The 16551-nt window shown below is 37.6% G+C and overlaps 1 protein-coding gene across 3 annotated transcripts in view; it reads left to right on the top strand.

Annotated features, from left to right (window-relative positions):
- KIF1B (kinesin family member 1B) overlaps window positions 1-16551 on the top strand; it is an 81867-nt gene that overhangs the window by 48479 nt on the left and 16837 nt on the right. For 2 of the 3 annotated variants that reach the window (XM_010167596.1, XM_029084871.1), the window contains 10 exons: window positions 4120-4213; window positions 4967-5115; window positions 5732-5910; window positions 6495-6632; window positions 7385-7633; window positions 12937-13055; window positions 14792-14877; window positions 15022-15151; window positions 15504-15663; window positions 16243-16333. In XM_010167596.1, the coding sequence (XP_010165898.1) occupies window positions 4120-4213; window positions 4967-5115; window positions 5732-5910; window positions 6495-6632; window positions 7385-7633; window positions 12937-13055; window positions 14792-14877; window positions 15022-15151; window positions 15504-15663; window positions 16243-16333 (1395 nt within the window). The remainder of the gene's footprint in view (window positions 1-4119; window positions 4214-4966; window positions 5116-5731; window positions 5911-6494; window positions 6633-7384; window positions 7634-12936; window positions 13056-14791; window positions 14878-15021; window positions 15152-15503; window positions 15664-16242; window positions 16334-16551) is intronic. The other variant, XM_010167597.1, reaches the window with a different exon arrangement.

Below are 16551 nucleotides of genomic sequence, written 5' to 3'. Positions count from 1 at the left end.
GGTGGGGGAAGTCCTATAAAAATAATTGCTCACTTTAAGAATCAAATATTAATTACAGTGCAGTGCCTTATCTGATAAGGGAAATAATGGGAGACCTTGTGGATCTCCTTACACTATTCAGAAATACACACACCTCTCACTCCAAATTGTGTATTAATGGATGTAATGAACAGCAATAGAGCTGCTTCCATAGACAGCTGTGTGAAAAGGCTTTCAGGTCAATGGAAGTATGGCATCCACAGTGGGAGTGCTGTTTTAGTAAGTGTAATTGCCATGGCTAAGTGCTGATGTGCTGTGTGCTTGGACAGCTGGCTTGTACCCACCTGTGCCTTGGTGGTGATTTCTTAAATATCCTTTAGGACTCACTAGGGACACGTGGATTTGGAGGGTGGGTGTGGGGGGAATTGCATGCCACTAATGCTCCTCTGATTGACTTCCACATCCTTTCTCAAGCAGTCTAAATTTAGGGATCTGTCAAATTAGAGGATGCTGTTTTTATCATACTTTCAGCATAGTTTCACTATTTCCCTCACTGGTTGTCCTTTATCTTTTATATGTTGAAATTTGTTATTTTTTGTTTATATGTTGAAATTTGACTTGGATATTTCCCATTGAACCACTTCAGGAGCTGCAACATGAGAAATCAATGCTGTGTACCCTTTTGTACTGTAAAGAAAGCCATGAGCTGCCTTTGAATTAAATGGGATTTTCAGATCTGTCCGTTGTTTAAGAAAAAACCAAGTTTTGGACTGTCTTTAAGAGCAAGCATCTGCCTTGTGAAAAGCAGAACTGGTTTGTATTGTAACAAGTGCTCTTTCAATAAACTATGAAATACTCTTGTAAGTGTCAGACTTGTCTCAGTGAAATGGAAATGAAACTTGATTGCAGGCGTGTCCTGCTTTTATTTTTTTCATCTTGGCGTTGGTATTGTTCTAGCAGAGTTAAAAAGGTTTGTTTAATTATTCCTCAGTGTGATTCTTGTAAGTCCATCCCCTGATTTTTCTGCTGTTATGTGAAGAGCAGCCTACGCAGATTTGTGTCTACAGTCACATAACTTTAAAAAAAAACCCCAAAAAACCAAAAAAAACCCCTGTTTATCACTCAATGGGATGCAAACCATACTCCTCTTCAGTGTTGTCCCGTTGTACCATGTTGTGTGTTATTTACCTAAATTCTGGAAGAAAATGTCTGTTCTCTATTTATTTGCTCTACTGAAGACAAAAGAAACTGTCTTTTTTGTATACTTCAAATACAGGAAGGAATCACATACACTACAGTACCTTTGCAAACATGACATAGATCCAAAAAATCTAAGTTGTTATGGTACAGTGTTCTGCTTAAAAAGCTGGTTCAGTCTTGTCTTAAAAAGCTTGGCCTAGTGTGAGTGGTGGTTTTTTGTTTGGTTGGTTTGGTGGGGGTGTGTGTGTGTCCCCGCCCCAAAAATCTGTTATTGTTGTAGCTTTAGATATTTCCATGCCTCTGGGCAAAATAAATTTTGCATTCCCTTTCTCCACATTCATGGAGTTAATGATATCAGCTAGTTTGAAGCTGTTCAGCAACGTGCATTGGGTTCTAAGGTGTCGAGGGCATAGACCTTTAGGGCAGCTTCTAGATGCAGGTTTTTTTCTCTTCTAGCAGTTGAGGCACCTTTACGTGAGTACTAACAATTATGTGTGTATTATCACTAATCAGATCTGGAAATGTTTACCCAGAGAGCTGACAAATCTCTCAGCAGAGCAAACCAAGCCATTTTACAGAGCGGGCAGCGTACCTTCTCCATGAACCAACCTGAAATTCATCCTTCACCTATTGCTCAATGCCAATTAGTTTTAAATACTACCATGGTATCAAGTGCCAGGAGGCAGTCTTAGTCCTGTTTTTCTGCTTAGGGAAATGGTACCTGTTTCTTTTTTTTCATTTACTTAGTTTTAAAAGTAATGTTTGTTAGTGTAGAGTCAATGAAAAGTGTCTGCTTATATTAAGCATTTGTTTCTCTAGGTATTTAAATGTATAGAAGATACACTTACTTAGCTCACAAATCTGTAAATAGAGAAGACAAGAAGCAGGTCTTTGTCTTTAAATTAATTTAATATGTCTGAGTTTTTCATGCTGGAAATAGAATTTTCAAAGTTGAATGCTCCTGATTTGTGACACTCCCCTCTGCAGCCTTTTCAATTTCTCCAAAAGAATCTGATCAAAGATACTACTTGAAGAGTTTTTAATTTCTTCATTTCTACAATCTAGCCACTCAAAATGACACCCTCAGATTATCTACTTCAGGCTACAGGAGAATAATTTATTTTGCATTTCCTTGCAAGTAAGAGAAGCTTGTTTCTGTCACTTTGCATCTGACCTGTTTTGTCTTGATTTCAAATATGATGGCATTATCTACATGGACGGGGCAGGGGGGGAGATCAGAGAGCATCCCTTTGTGTTAATGAATCTTTAAGATTATGCTGAGTATTTCAGAACTATAGATAAGTCTGAAACCTCATCAAGTCTAGAATAGTTTATGGTGAATTAAGGAGAATTTTAGAAGGAGTATCAAAGCAAAGGATATATGTTTGTTTTGTCCATACATCTTTTACTGCTGGACTAAGGTTTATTTAACACTGTAAGTATGTAGCCATCTTGGAGTTAATGGAGCAGACAGAAATGAAGAAGGAGCATTTTAGCCAAATAAAATTTCAGGAGGAATTTAGAAAATTAAAATGCAATCCTGATACAAAAGGTTTTATATCTTTAATAGTTCACTTTTCTCTCCTTAAAGGTCATGGATGTTGAATTCAAGGTATTGCAAATTCTGCAATAGATCATAGCTACTGTTTTTTAATGCTACCTCTAGGAAATCCTACTTGTAAAGGAACATATTTCAAGTTTATCTCCTTTCCAGATACTGTCTAAAGGACTTTCTGACAGAACTTGTGTTAAATTTGATGCAATCACATTGTGGCAGTGTTAAGTACTATATATGCTGTACAAAAACAGAGTGATGTAGCTGTTTAGATGGAATGCTTACATAGGAGGGGAGGACAATGTAAAGCTTTCCTTCATTAGATTTAATGCATTACTGCAAACAGCACATTGGAGAAGAATTTTAGGATTTGGGACTGTGGAAGAGAGAAGGTTGGAGTACAAGATGAGTGGCTTCAAGAATTCTCCGTAAGGACTCTGTAACATTCTTAGTGAATTGCTGTTGCAACCCTCATAAAAATCCTGAGAAGCCAGTTTAATTTGTATAGTATATGCCAAAATATTATCTTCAAAAAAATAAAATACAGTAGTAAAGTAGGCTCTGAGATCAGGAGTGCTGTGACTGTGTCTGTTCTAAATATCTTGAATTTGTATTTGTTTTACCAGCAAATAATAAAAGGGTCATTAGGTCTTAGTAGCATTTATTTCAAGGCGTGATTATGCGGCACAGGAAGAAAATGCTGTTACGCCAGAAGCTATTGTTGAAGTGCTTCTTGTGGGGAAACCTCTACACAGACTTCTCTGCCTGCATGAAAGGGCGGTGGTATTTTTTTCATCTTCTGATATATTAAATACGCATGTGAGAGGGTGATATTTAATTCCAAGAGGAAAATCTAATTGAAAACAGAATGTCTCTCTTTTTTTTTTTTTCTCCTAAAATCTGAAATGAATTTTTTTGTATCAAAAGGCAAATCAGTGGTGCTGTTAATCCTTCTATTTGAGAAAATGAAGGTGAATAATCCTCCCCGTTTAAATTTATTTATGTACTTTCCTCATTTCTGCCTCTATCCTTTGCCCTTGGAAGCAGCAAGTGGGTGCCCAAAAATTCCCTTTTTCCAGTCTTCAGCAAAAAAAAAAAAAAATCCTAAACCTTTTTCTCTTACAGATACTATGAGCATGTATATCTGATGATTTAAAAAAACAACATTGCTGTCTTAATTGTATTGGCTTCTGTCTTCTCTCTTTTCAAGGACCGATTATACTAAAACAATAGATTTTGGTATGTGACCTCTGAGCATTAATGGAAAAGGCTTTATGTATTTGTTCTCTGTGCCTGTCACTCCATCTGAGGTGTTGTTAGTCTCTCCTAACTGTTCTCCTTGCTTTTGTCTGTCCTCCTACACGATATCTCCTCTCTCCCCACAGGACTATGAGAGTAAGCTGCAGGCCTTACAGAAGCAGGTAGAGACACGATCCTTGGCAGCTGAAACAACAGAGGAAGAAGAGGAGGAGGAAGAAGGTGAGTTTGAAACTAAAAGGAATTTGGATATAGCCAAGCCTAAAGGAACAGTTGGTATTTCTTGTAATAGATAGAAAACTTGTTTTGGAAAGCTGTGAAACACTTAACTTCTTGATCTTTAATTTTCATAGCAGACAGATGTAAAATATGTATTTGTGGAATAAGTTTCAGAAAAACAGTAAATATACATCCCCAAATTCAATTGATACACAAACTACATTAGTTTAATTACAAGATTTGATCTAGCAGTCTTGAATTTGAAGGAATCTCTTCTTGGCAGTAACAGAGTTCAGATGTCTTAAACTAAAATAGTAACTGTTGCCTTTGTTTCCTTTTTTTTTTATTTTGAAGTGTCTTTTTTTCTCCTTGGTAGGAATTCTTAAAATTCATGCTGTATAACTGTGTTTCTGGACAGTAGATGGAGTTTTATTATTCCCATAAGACTTGCTTTCTTTTCACTATTTCAGCATTTGGTTTTAATAATTGTTAACTAATTTAAAATAATAGGAGTAGAATTTATTTTGTTTTCTCTGTTCCAAATCTCCTTACTTGATCATTATACCTCTAATGCTAGTGTAACAGAAAAATAGTGAGTTAGTGAATAATAAAAATGCAGGTTTTTGTTTTCTGTTCTTCTCTTCCAGAAAAGGTGTTGAGAACTTGATGACACAGTCAGCAGTAGTATTAGATACTGCATGTGATGGTTTGGAGAAGCTGCAGTGTTTTATTTCTCTGTTTCTTTGCTCGTTATAGTGCCCTGGACACGTCATGAGTATGAACTTGCACAGTGGGCTTTCAGGAAGTGGAAATTTCACCAATTTACTTCACTGAGGGACCAGCTCTGGGGAAATGCAGTATATCTGAAAGAAGCCAATGCAATCAGTGTAGAGTTAAAGAAAAAGGTATGGTCATGCAGAGTATCTTTTTTAATTTCCTGACTCATTAGTTTTGACTGCGTAATCCTGCTTCAAATGCTCAGAGTTACTTGTAATCTTTAAAGTTATATATGTCTTGCTTATTAGTTTGGGCTTTAAAAGGGTTCAGAAATTTGTAAGTCTCTGTTCAGAATTCTTCTGGCTGAATGAACATAACATGCAAATCTGGTTGATATATTCTCCTCTTCTTCATTTCCCTTATGCTGTTCCTCTCAATATCATAAACACATGTATATGCACATCTCCCCAGGGCCCTGTATTTTCCTTTTTGCTTTTAACTTCATGTCGTCATTAATCTATTCAAGAGAAGTTAGTGCTGCAGGATGTGCTAGGTCTATAGTTTTCCAGGCTTTTGCTGTCTGTGATGACAAAGGCAAGATATGTGTACTCAGCTGAAAAATATGTTTTATGCCATTTTGAGACATTAAAAAAAAAAAGTGAAGTTAAAAAAACCCCCTGAATCTGTTCACAGAAATGAAAGTCAAACTGGCTTCATACGTTGCCTTAGGTTAGGTCTCTGTCCCCTTTGTGATACTGGTATCTGACTTCTCAGAACTAAGGTGACTTCTGTTTTTCCATTCAGGTGCAGTTTCAGTTTGTCCTGCTGACAGACACCCTCTACTCACCACTACCACCAGAGCTTTTGCCCACTGAGTTGGAGAAGACTCGGGACAACAGGCCTTTCCCTCGTACAGTGGTGGCTGTGGAAGTCCAGGATCTGAAGAACGGAGCAACACATTACTGGTCCTTAGAAAAACTTAAGTATGTAAATATTACTGGAGAATGAACTTCTTTATATCCAAGGAGCTCACTGAAAAATTTCACCCCTTGCAGTTTTCTCTGTTGTACTTCTTTGTGTTGTCCCAAATGCCAACTTTCCAGACAGTGTGGTATGTGTAAATACCAGCTTTCTAGATTCTTCAAACAAGTGCATTTGTTCTCCAGCATCTTGCCTCACCTCCACATTTAATTCTTGTATGGTGAGATTAGATTTTGCTTTTCAGATCTAATAAGGCTCATCACAGCTCATCTCTCTGCGTAATTTTTTTTCATGTGCCTTTCCCTGCAAAAGTTTCCTTGCCACTTGCTTTTATACAGCCTAATAGTATAGGGCATAATTTTTAATAAAAAGCTTAAATAGAGAGTGCTTAGCGGGTTTAGCCCACAAAATTTTTCCTATAATCCCTAATATGTCAGAGAATTAGTACAGTACAGACTCCTCTGTTCTTTATTTGCCCTTTCCTATGTGTAATTTGCTGTAGGTGAAGTCAGTGTACTCCACTTTGTGTTCTCTGCTTTTTTATTCGCTGTCTATTAATTTTTAAATCCTGCTTTCTTCAATGCAGGCAGAGGTTGGACCTGATGCGTGAGATGTATGACAGAGCTGGGGAAATGGCATCTAATACACAGGATGAGAGTGAAAGCACAATGACAGGCAGTGACCCCTTTTATGATCGCTTTCATTGGTTCAAGCTGGTTGGAAGGTATGTGATGATAATCTCAACTGCTGGTACGATGGTAACTCTGTCAGTTCTGGATGAACTTTGACTTTGAATGTGGCTATAAATGGTGTGGACACTAGTGTTAGTTGTGTGTTGTCTTTCAAGGATTTCCGATAGACTTAAAATACAGTGAAGAGCAGAAAGTGCTCTTTAGAATGTCGCCAGTTCTGGTGTAACTTCGTAGAATCTGATTTGACTGAACCCTTAGTTAGCTACCTTTTTTAAAAATAAACTTATAACTTACTAAGTTCTATCTAAAGTCACTGGAGCAGAGCTGTGAGAATATGAAGAACACTGGTAACTGAGGGGAGAAGTGGCCCAGGGTCTTACTTACATAGAGTTCAAATAGTTTGTTCATACCCAGGACCTACTACCTGATGGGATTCTTTAATATTTCCTAGCGTCGGCTATACCTTTACAGTATTTTTATTTACAGAAATGCTAGATGTTGGAAATAGGAATTGCAGTCTGTTAAATGGGTGTGCTCTCAATATCTATGTGTTCGACCATGTTTGTATTAATTTTTCATTTGCTTTCTGCTCAGTTGATGGATGCTCTTTTTCCTGACTTCGTTAGCAATCCCTTCCCTTACGTTTCATTGCAGTCCAAATGGTTTGAAGCCTTTGCGTGATGTTCAGGTGGTCTCTGTGCTGATGGCAACAGACAGCTGTTAAATGAAGCATTCTTCTTTCCCCCTCACTCTGTTAATTGGTGTTCCGTTAACTGATATCTAGCTCCCCCATATTCCATGGCTGCGTGAATGAGCGTCTTGCTGATCGCACGCCCTCCCCCACTTTCTCCACGGCTGACTCCGACATCACTGAACTGGCTGATGAACAGCAGGATGAGATGGAGGACTTTGATGATGAGGCCTTTGTGGATGATACTGGCTCCGACGTTGGAACTGAGGAGGGATCAGACCTCTTCAATGATGGGCGCGACCCGTTTTACGACCGATCCCCTTGGTTCATTTTAGTGGGAAGGTTGGTGAGGTTACTGTGAGAATGGCCAAAAGGGACCAGCTCTTACTGTAGGCTGCAATGGCTTTGCCTTGTGCTGCATAGAATATTTGTCAAGCCAGCCAAAATATGTAGGTATATAAATTGGAATTGCCAAAGAATGAGTGTAGTTTAACATTAGGTTTTAAATTCCTGTGTCAGAGGCCATGAAGGCCTAAATAATAATTAAGAAAATAACCCTTAGATGTGACAATGTGAGTAAATATATTTCTATTTCTAGATGATTGTCACAACATAGAATCCATGTGATTTTGCTTGTGTACAGTATTGAAGCATTATTTAGAAGAATTGCAAGATCACTAGGATAGTATCGCAGTATGTCATTTCTCCCGTAGAAGAGAATCTCAGAGTATAGTGGAAAGTCATTAAGTCCAGTGCAGTAAATCCATTTTTTTGAAAACTCATCTAACATCCTCTGTGTCTGAAAAGATGGCATGAGGAGAAAGAAGAATGGTGCTTTCTGGATGAGGAAAAAAAAAAAATTCTTTCTGATGATTTGGCTTCTCAGATTATGCATGACTCGGTAGCAAGTATTACGTCCTGAAAAATCATCATCATTAAAAATCACTGACTGGTGGTGTTTATCAGCATTTCCCCATGTGCTGTGCTTGAATTTCTGATGAGTTTGCTTAATGTATTTTAGAGTATTATCTATTTTGCCAATCAAGACGTGATTAAGGCATTATCAGACCTCAGTCTGTGGCACAGACCCTAAGGACAGCAAGTTGCATTAAAAAAATGTAATATTTGGCACTGTTTCTTCACAGATAGTCTCGCTCAAACATGTAACTCATGACAAGAAACAGAAAGATTTTATCTAGTGACTTTGCTCCACCCTGCTTTTCTGCTCCCACTCCTCCAATTATGCTTTTTTGCTTATTTGATAACTCTGTAAGCCAATCTACAGGAAGGAAGTGTTCTACAAAAGAGGGTAAGACATAGCGGCTGTCGTAAGAGAGGAACAAAGAAGTGTCCAGAGCTTGCCTTTATCCTTTTCTGTGGCTGTAAGCAGGGAAGACTTCATGGTCAGGAAGGCAGGATCTTTTTGCAGTTTCCACAAATGCAGGAAACTGGATTACATTATTTGTAAAAACGGAGGACTGAGCTTGTTGGTCTTCTATCAAGCCTTCAGCTCAGTTTAGCTGTATTGTCTAACCTCATTCTTTGTCTTTAGTGGACCTGTTTACAAGCTGTGATTAAAACTTGGAACTTTCTTGATCTAGTCTTTGAAACAAAAGTTACTAAAGATGCAAGAAATTGCATTAGTTAATCCTCTTTGATCTCTGTGAATTTGTGCCCTTATGCGCCATGTCTGATAATGTGTTTTATAGAATTTAATTATTTTAGGTTAATCTGATCCATGAGAGTCAGTTTGGGAAAGCCATCTTAACTGGCTTGGAAGTGGTTATCAGCTAGTTAAAGCCTATGTGTGCTGGTTGCAATGGCTAGGACTGCTGTCTTGTAACAGTGCTGGCACACACGGCGTGTTCTCCTGTTGTGTATGTTCTTTCAGAGCAGGACCTTCAGTGCTTGGGAAAAAGTTGAGCTATTCATCTTCATTTCACAGACTCTTCAGGAAGCACAACACAAGCTGAGCAAATACAGCGTATAATGGAAGCAGTTGTGCTTCCTGGCAGTTACACAACTTGATTCCTGTTTCCGTAGATTAAAAAGAATACTGAGCTCTGTCTATACAGACAGACATATGAAGCTGCAGCAGTTCAGGGTACTCGCCTGAACCATGTAAGCTGCACGTATTGAGGAACTCTGCTTGGGTTGTGAATTGTATTGAGGAATGAAACATAGTTTGTATTATCTGAGTAGGCAGCTTGAATGACTTTCCCAGTTGTTGGTTTCTATTGTGTTCTGTTTCTGTTCTGTTCTTCTGTTGTGCTAATTCTGTCAGCAGAAAGCTGTTAGACTCTTCAGCACCACTGAGTAGAAACTATTTTGATTCCTCAGTGTCTTCCAGCATGAGAATTCTACTTTTGAACAGTGTGTCTTACAAGTATCAGAGGGTATGTCCATCTGCATAGATACTGTCTTGAGCACAAGGTAGTGTTCAATTTATAATGAAACCAGAATTCTTTACCACTTTTAACTGCGCACTGTGTTATATGTTGTGGAATGTATAGGACAAAAATAAAATAATTTAAAATATTTTTTGAGGGAGTAATCGGCAGTAATGAGTCCAGGTCATGAAGGAGGGGATGAGAAGTTGATCAGGTAGCTCTCCAGCTCCTTGGGCATCACAGTATTATTGTTCTCTCTCTGTGCTGTGACTATCTTTTATTTGTACTGTAACAATTAAAGAAAGGAAGAAAAGAGCTGGTCCCTTTAGCCATCTCTTCTGGCATGCTGGGCTGTTTTTAAGGCTGATTCTATTTCATGGTGTGGCATACCAAGCCTTTGCTGTGTTTTTAAGGGAGGTGGGAGAAAAGTATGGGATATTTTATTTAAATCTTGAATTCATGTGTTTATTTCAAAAACACCTGTCATCATTCCAAGTTCTGTTTTTGTTTTGATTTTTTTGAAACAATTGTGTTTGTTAAATTTCATTTCTAGTTTTGTTGTGAGTATGCCATTTTACCTCACCAATCTTTCTGCTAATACAGCTCCCCCTCTTTCAGTCTGCTGGGCTAAGGTGCAGGGGGGACACTTGCTTATGGGATGTTTGGGGAGTGGGAGTCCTCCCAGATGTGGGAGAAGGAGGAAGAGGAGGATAACTTTAAGATTTCATCCACTCCTAACTTGGTACTGTCTTGTGATGAAGCAGATGGAATGGCACTGGAAGGCAGCATTGCTGCATAAACCAGCTCTTTTCTCTGTACAGCAGATGTGCTATTGCTCTCCCTTCTACAGAAGAGATCCAGCATTTTCATCACCAAACAGGGAGCTTAAAACATTTTACATTAAGTACTTTTCTTTGTCTAAGGTAAAATGATTCCAGTGAGCTCGGTGACTGGATGGAAGGAAGTTAAGGAAGATGAAAAACATTTTTTTTTCCTTTGTGATTGTCATTTTACTGAGGTGACAAAATTGTAGTTGCTAATGAAGCTGAACGCTTTGGCTGTCATATGCTGGACAGCAGCTTCAGAACTTTAGCCATGCAAATTTAAAAATATCTTTTTATTTTTCATGCAGTTCATGCTTTCACTTTCCACTTGTTTGGCTTTGAAGTAGGAAAGCTTCTATAGTGATTGTCTCAGTGAAACTGTCTCTTACTGTATACATATCAGTGCAAGGCTATTTAGGCTCCTGTCTGTTCGGGGAAAAATGTCTGTTCTCTCCAGCTTGAAATGTGGTTTTCAAACTACCTGTGTTTTGCGTGTTGAGCATATAACTACATACCTTCCTGAACTCCATCCCTGGTCCAGTCCAAGTGAACAATTCCAGTTTGTTGGTGTGGAGGACTGTTTTCTAGTGTGGTGGGATACTGCAAATGAGCACCACCTGAAATTTCAAAGCTAAAAATGAAAATGCTTTATTTGAGAGAAAAAAAAAACCAAAACTAAACTTCCCATTTTGTTACTTTAAATTTAATCTTTCCTCCCTTCCCCTGCTTTATCAGTGCTTACCTCACTTTGCAGCAGACTGAAAAGGAATGAGTTCCTAATCTTAGTCAAGTGTTACGTTGCAGTTTTTTTGTTGTTGTATGTTTTTTTTTAATTTTTTGGTTTGCTGTTTTGTAGCCTTATTAACCATTCTCTTCTCTATTGCATTTTGTCAACACTCTGTTTTTTAGTAGCATTATTTTTGTCTCTTTGGTTGACAGCTGACACCTGTTTGACTACCTTGTCATTTCAAGATCATTCATTCATTCTGGGAACGGGCATGTAAATCCAAGGAGAAACACTTAGATTTTCTGACTTTGTCATGGAACAAATTCTATGGCTGATATCTCCAGACAGAGGCAGCGAACATCTTTATTTCTCTCTCAGTCTCCTTTTGTCATGCAGGACTTCCCCTATGAATATTAAACAATAGCAGTTATTTGAGGAATTAATTATATTTAATGATAAAGATTAATAAAAAGGACTGCAAGAAGGAAATCCAGTTAAACAAATGACTGCTGTTTAGTAGAATTTAATATGCATAAATTCATAATAATTACATGTATAATTGGTTAGTCACTTTAAATTTAATGACTGGTAAAACTATTGGTTAAACTCCTATGCATCTCAGTGCTCTTCTGAACTCAAACAGCTCACTTAATAAAGCCTTCCCTTTTTTCCCCTTGTTGAGAGCCATTCTTTTCCTGACTTTGTTAGGCTTCTCAACATTTCCAGTTTTGCTCAGGCTAATCACACTGAAGTGTAGTGTTTTAAGGACTTTTGCAACTCATTGCAGAAACATAAAATAATAATGTTAGTTGAACTTCTAATTAAAAATCCAATAAAACTTGTTAACTTACTGTTCCAAACTAGACCCTGCTTATATATAACTTTAAAAGTGAGTGTATGGGAGGATTGTCCTAATACTGGGCCTAAATGCTGCTTTTCTTATTGTAAACTGTAATTTCTAAATTGTTTCTCTAGAGTACTGTTGTAGTGGTTTGGGGTTTTATTTTCTTTTGGTTTTGTTTTTTAAGAAATAAATATAATACTCCTAAAGATATTTAGCTTTGAAGACTATCAATCCTCCACTATCTGTACACTCAGTGAAAATTCCAAGAAACCAAGAGATGACTTATGGTTTATTTGGCATTTCTGATTACTCTGTATACACTGTTACCAAATGTATGTAGGAGAGAGAAAACAGTCAGTCTGTTTTGAAGAGTGTTTTTATATGCTCAGGAAAATATTTGAGGCTGTGTGAACACAGTAGATCGATTCCCTTTTAATTTATCACTTCAAACTACACTCATGGGGTGGAAAACTCAAAACAATTCTTTATAATCAGTAGCTCCTTAGTAGAGTACCATCTTGCTAACAGCTCCATTTACAACTGTAGTGCATCTAAAATTACCTTTTATAAAGCCATCGTCTTAAATTGTGTCCTTCATATGTTTTGTAACTCACTCATATAAGCCCTGTGTCTCCAGTATACTCTGATTTAGAACATTTTGTGGCTTCACTTAGCTTTGACTCTTCTGAAGAGCCCTGTGTGGACAATATGGATATGTGACCACACTGCAGGTCTAACAGATGGAGTAAAGTAGACTGTCTGAAGATTTGAATGTCCCAATTAGCCAACCAAATATTGCAGTTTGCTTTTGCAGATGATTGCCTAATGCTGTTTGTGTTTTCTTTCCTTCCTGTTACCAGAGCATTTGTATACCTGAGCAATCTCCTGTACCCGGTGCCTCTTATTCACAGAGTAGCTGTTGTTAGTGAGAAAGGAGAAGTACGAGGATTTCTGCGAGTAGCAGTGCAAGCTATAGCAGGTGAGATGCTCTGAGCGCTTTACATCACAACTCTTTGGTACACTGAATAGCTGCAGCTCTAAAAAACAGGCAAACAAATCAAACTGTTCTCTCATGCTCAAACCTGAATAATTTTAGTGTTGCAAAGAACACTTGTTCTTTATTATTAACTTGCTTTTGAAATTTTTTTAATTGATGTGAATCATATGGACTAAGCACAGGTAAATCTTGCAATAATGCTACTGATCAGAAGCTTTTAAAATTATAATATTGACCGCTGAAGTTTATACCTGGGAACTAATGCAATACTGCTTTTTAAGATAGTGAAAGGGCTAACTAGGGTCTGTAAATCTGAAAAATAAAAATAAAGCAAAGGTTTTATTTCTGGCACCCAGTATAAACAGTGGACAAGGGTATATGCAAGTGCGATAGTTGTGATGACTTGCAGAAAAGTTAAATGTACCACGTTTGTTCTCAAACTATCCTTTTAAATAGTACACAAAAATGTGCTTCTCCATTCTCTGATTGAATAGCATGTGAAGAAGTTCCTGAGCTGACGATTTTCAGCATAGTATAAACAGAAATCAGCAGCAGTTTTCCATTTCATTGCCTCACTAAAATGTGTTGAGACTTTGAAGCTGCTTTAACATACTGTTTAATCACCAAGAATTATCAGAAGACAGCAGTAGATATATGGGGTTATTTTATACTTTTCCAGTATGGGATGAGCTAGTTGAGTTTTACTATTGGTAGTTAGCCATGTCTTATCCATGCTGGTGAGAGCACAGATACTTCCCATAACTTGTCCTTTCTAGCAGTGGCTAACTGCCAACATTTCTTTATTGTTTAGGTAGGGTAACCCTGGAAGTTTCACTCTCCATGGGAACATATAATGAAATCTCAGACTCTGAAGATGTGTAAGAATCAGTTTGGCAGGGACTAAAACAGCAAGTGAAATAAAATCTATTTTAAAATGTACAAAAGTCTCATTTCTAATTTGGTTTGGTCTCCTTAGCATTGACCAAATACTTCCAAATAAATATTCTCTTTATCCATCCAAATAAATAGAATACACCATGGCTAATAGAAACTGAACTGAGGACAGCTCTTGAAAAAGGGCCATGGCATTATTTGTTCCCTAAGCAAAGTTTCAGAACACATTCTGAATCTTGGAATTTCTCCTGCAAGCATGCATTTACTGTGGAAAAAATATCTGGCGTTTAACCAGGCCTCACTGTTGTTACTCTCCACAAAGAGGAGGAGGTTAAACGGACAGATTGTATGGACAGAACCGCCTTTCAAACTTACAGCGTGTTTTTGTGAAGCTTTGCTAGTGTGACTGCTTTAGTTTGTGGCTACAGAATTTTAGATGGCAGTTTAAATCAATGGAAGTATATATTTCCATGTGGGTGGTTGTATTATGGTATGTTAATTTACCTCAGGTATAATAATCAGAAGTAAACAAATCATCAAAATGAGTACTAAAGTTGTTTTACATTCAAAATCCTCTAAAGTATATTCATGATGAAATTTCATAGCTTGTCTTGTTTTCCCACACTTGAGTTGATGAGGGATAGATTTCTGCTATGATTTTTTACAGCACTTACTCTATTATTGGATGGCTGGAGCCAGGCCTCATCTGCTTTACAGACTGGCTTCCATTGTGTTCAGAATTTCCATTTAGATGACTGAGAGTTTTTCCCTTCTCATCCTTTTTTTTCTTTTTTTCTTTTTTTTTTTTTTTTCTGTTTTTTTAGCTGATGAAGAAGCCCCAGATTATGGATCTGGTATTCGACAGTCTGGCACAGCTAAAATTTCATTTGACAATGAATATTTTGATAAGGTAAGTCTTAAAATTGAGTTAGGTTTCTTTGAGTGCAGTAGTTTGTGCTTCTAAATAAAGAATAATTATTGTGGGAGGAGGAAGGGCATGGCAAAACCAGAAACTGCAGGAGTCTTTTACATGTAACTTCATTTAATTTTTCAGAGTGACTTTTCTTCAGTTGCGATGACTCGGTCTGGACTGTCTCTGGAAGAACTGAGAATTGTGGAAGGGCAAGGACAGAATTCAGAGATTACGACTCCTCCAGAGGAGGTCAATAGAATGAATGAGCTAGGTAAGCCAGAAATATGTAGTAGTTTTGGAGAACTTAAGGGAAATCTGGGACACTTTCAGTCAGTGATAGAAAGGGGTTCTGAGTGTCATTCCAGAATATAATAGGTAAGGAAAGGTGTAACCAATGAGTTGCGTATGATAAATGCTGGAGTTACTCATTTGAAGAACTGTGCAGAAAAACTGTTCCCAGGTATTTGGATCTTTTGATTACCAGCAAATAATTTGGGCTCAAAAGAAAAACAAAGAAGTGTGATGGGATTAAATTGTTGCCTGAAGGAATATTTTTAAAAAAGGAAAGAGGGGGGGGAAAAAAAAAAAAGTTATTTCATATGACATGTTTGTGTCTTTCTAAGACTTGAAGTCAGCCACTTTGGATGGGAAGATGACTATGGAAGGATTCACTGAGGAAATTGGTGATCACTTGAAACTGGGTGGTGTGTTTACCTTCCGTGTGACAGTGCTACAGGCCAGCGGCATCCTTCCTGAATATGCAGATATTTTCTGCCAGTTCAAGTAAGAAATTATCCTTATTTAGATCAGGCAATGAATGGTGTGATAAAGAATGCAAATAATAGTGGGCAATGGATTGAGAAATGCCTTGGCAGTTGCTGGAATTCCTGTTACGAGCAGTAGCTGCGTTGTGTTAGCATGGTGTTAAGGAATAAAGTTTTGCAGAAAGGAATTAAAATTCAGAGTGGAGTCTTATGTTACTAGTTAGAGATATCGTAAATTTTTGCTTGATAATGGCTTTTAATGTGAAAAAATTAATATTAGATTGTACATATGCTCAGTTCGAATGAAAGCTGTATGACCCTGGACTAAATCAGTAGCTCTAAAGTGAAAGTGTTATTTGGCTTAGTCTCTTAAGAAAGAGAACAAAAAATGGGAGTAATAAAGACACAAAACAAGTACAGGAATTGTGGCCCCAAAGATTAGGGTAATCCTAGCTTTAGGCCATCACTTAACTCCCTGTGAAATTCTAGCAGAATAATTTGCTTTCATTGTTGGGTTCACTGTACAGCAGTATTCACTCAACTGTTCTATGGAGTTTTATTGTTGGTTTGGTGGTTTGTTTTGGTTTTTTTTTTAAAGCTTTTTACATCGGCATGATGAAGCTTTCTCAACAGAACCTCTCAAAAACAATGGTCGAGGGACTCCCCTTGGGTTTTACCATGTTCAGAATGTAAGTAAAGCTTTACGTGAATAGTAAATGTCTGTTTTAGCACTGGGAGATGTGTGTATCTTTGTTAAACTCATGAGAGGTGTATGGGAATGAGGGGGGTCAAGGGGAATTATTAAGAATAGACAGAAGGAGGAGTGATCAGGTGAATGATGTAATCCCCAACAGAGAACAAAATACAGAATGATTCTGTGTGGCAGATTTAACTCTTCTGTTTTACC

This window comes from Antrostomus carolinensis, unplaced genomic scaffold (genome assembly GCF_000700745.2).
Source record: "Antrostomus carolinensis isolate BGI_N321 unplaced genomic scaffold, ASM70074v2 scaffold11845, whole genome shotgun sequence".
Taxonomy (NCBI): Eukaryota; Metazoa; Chordata; class Aves; order Caprimulgiformes; family Caprimulgidae; genus Antrostomus; species Antrostomus carolinensis.
Note: the sequence above shows the minus strand (reverse complement) of the source record. Positions and strands in the feature narration are given on the sequence as shown.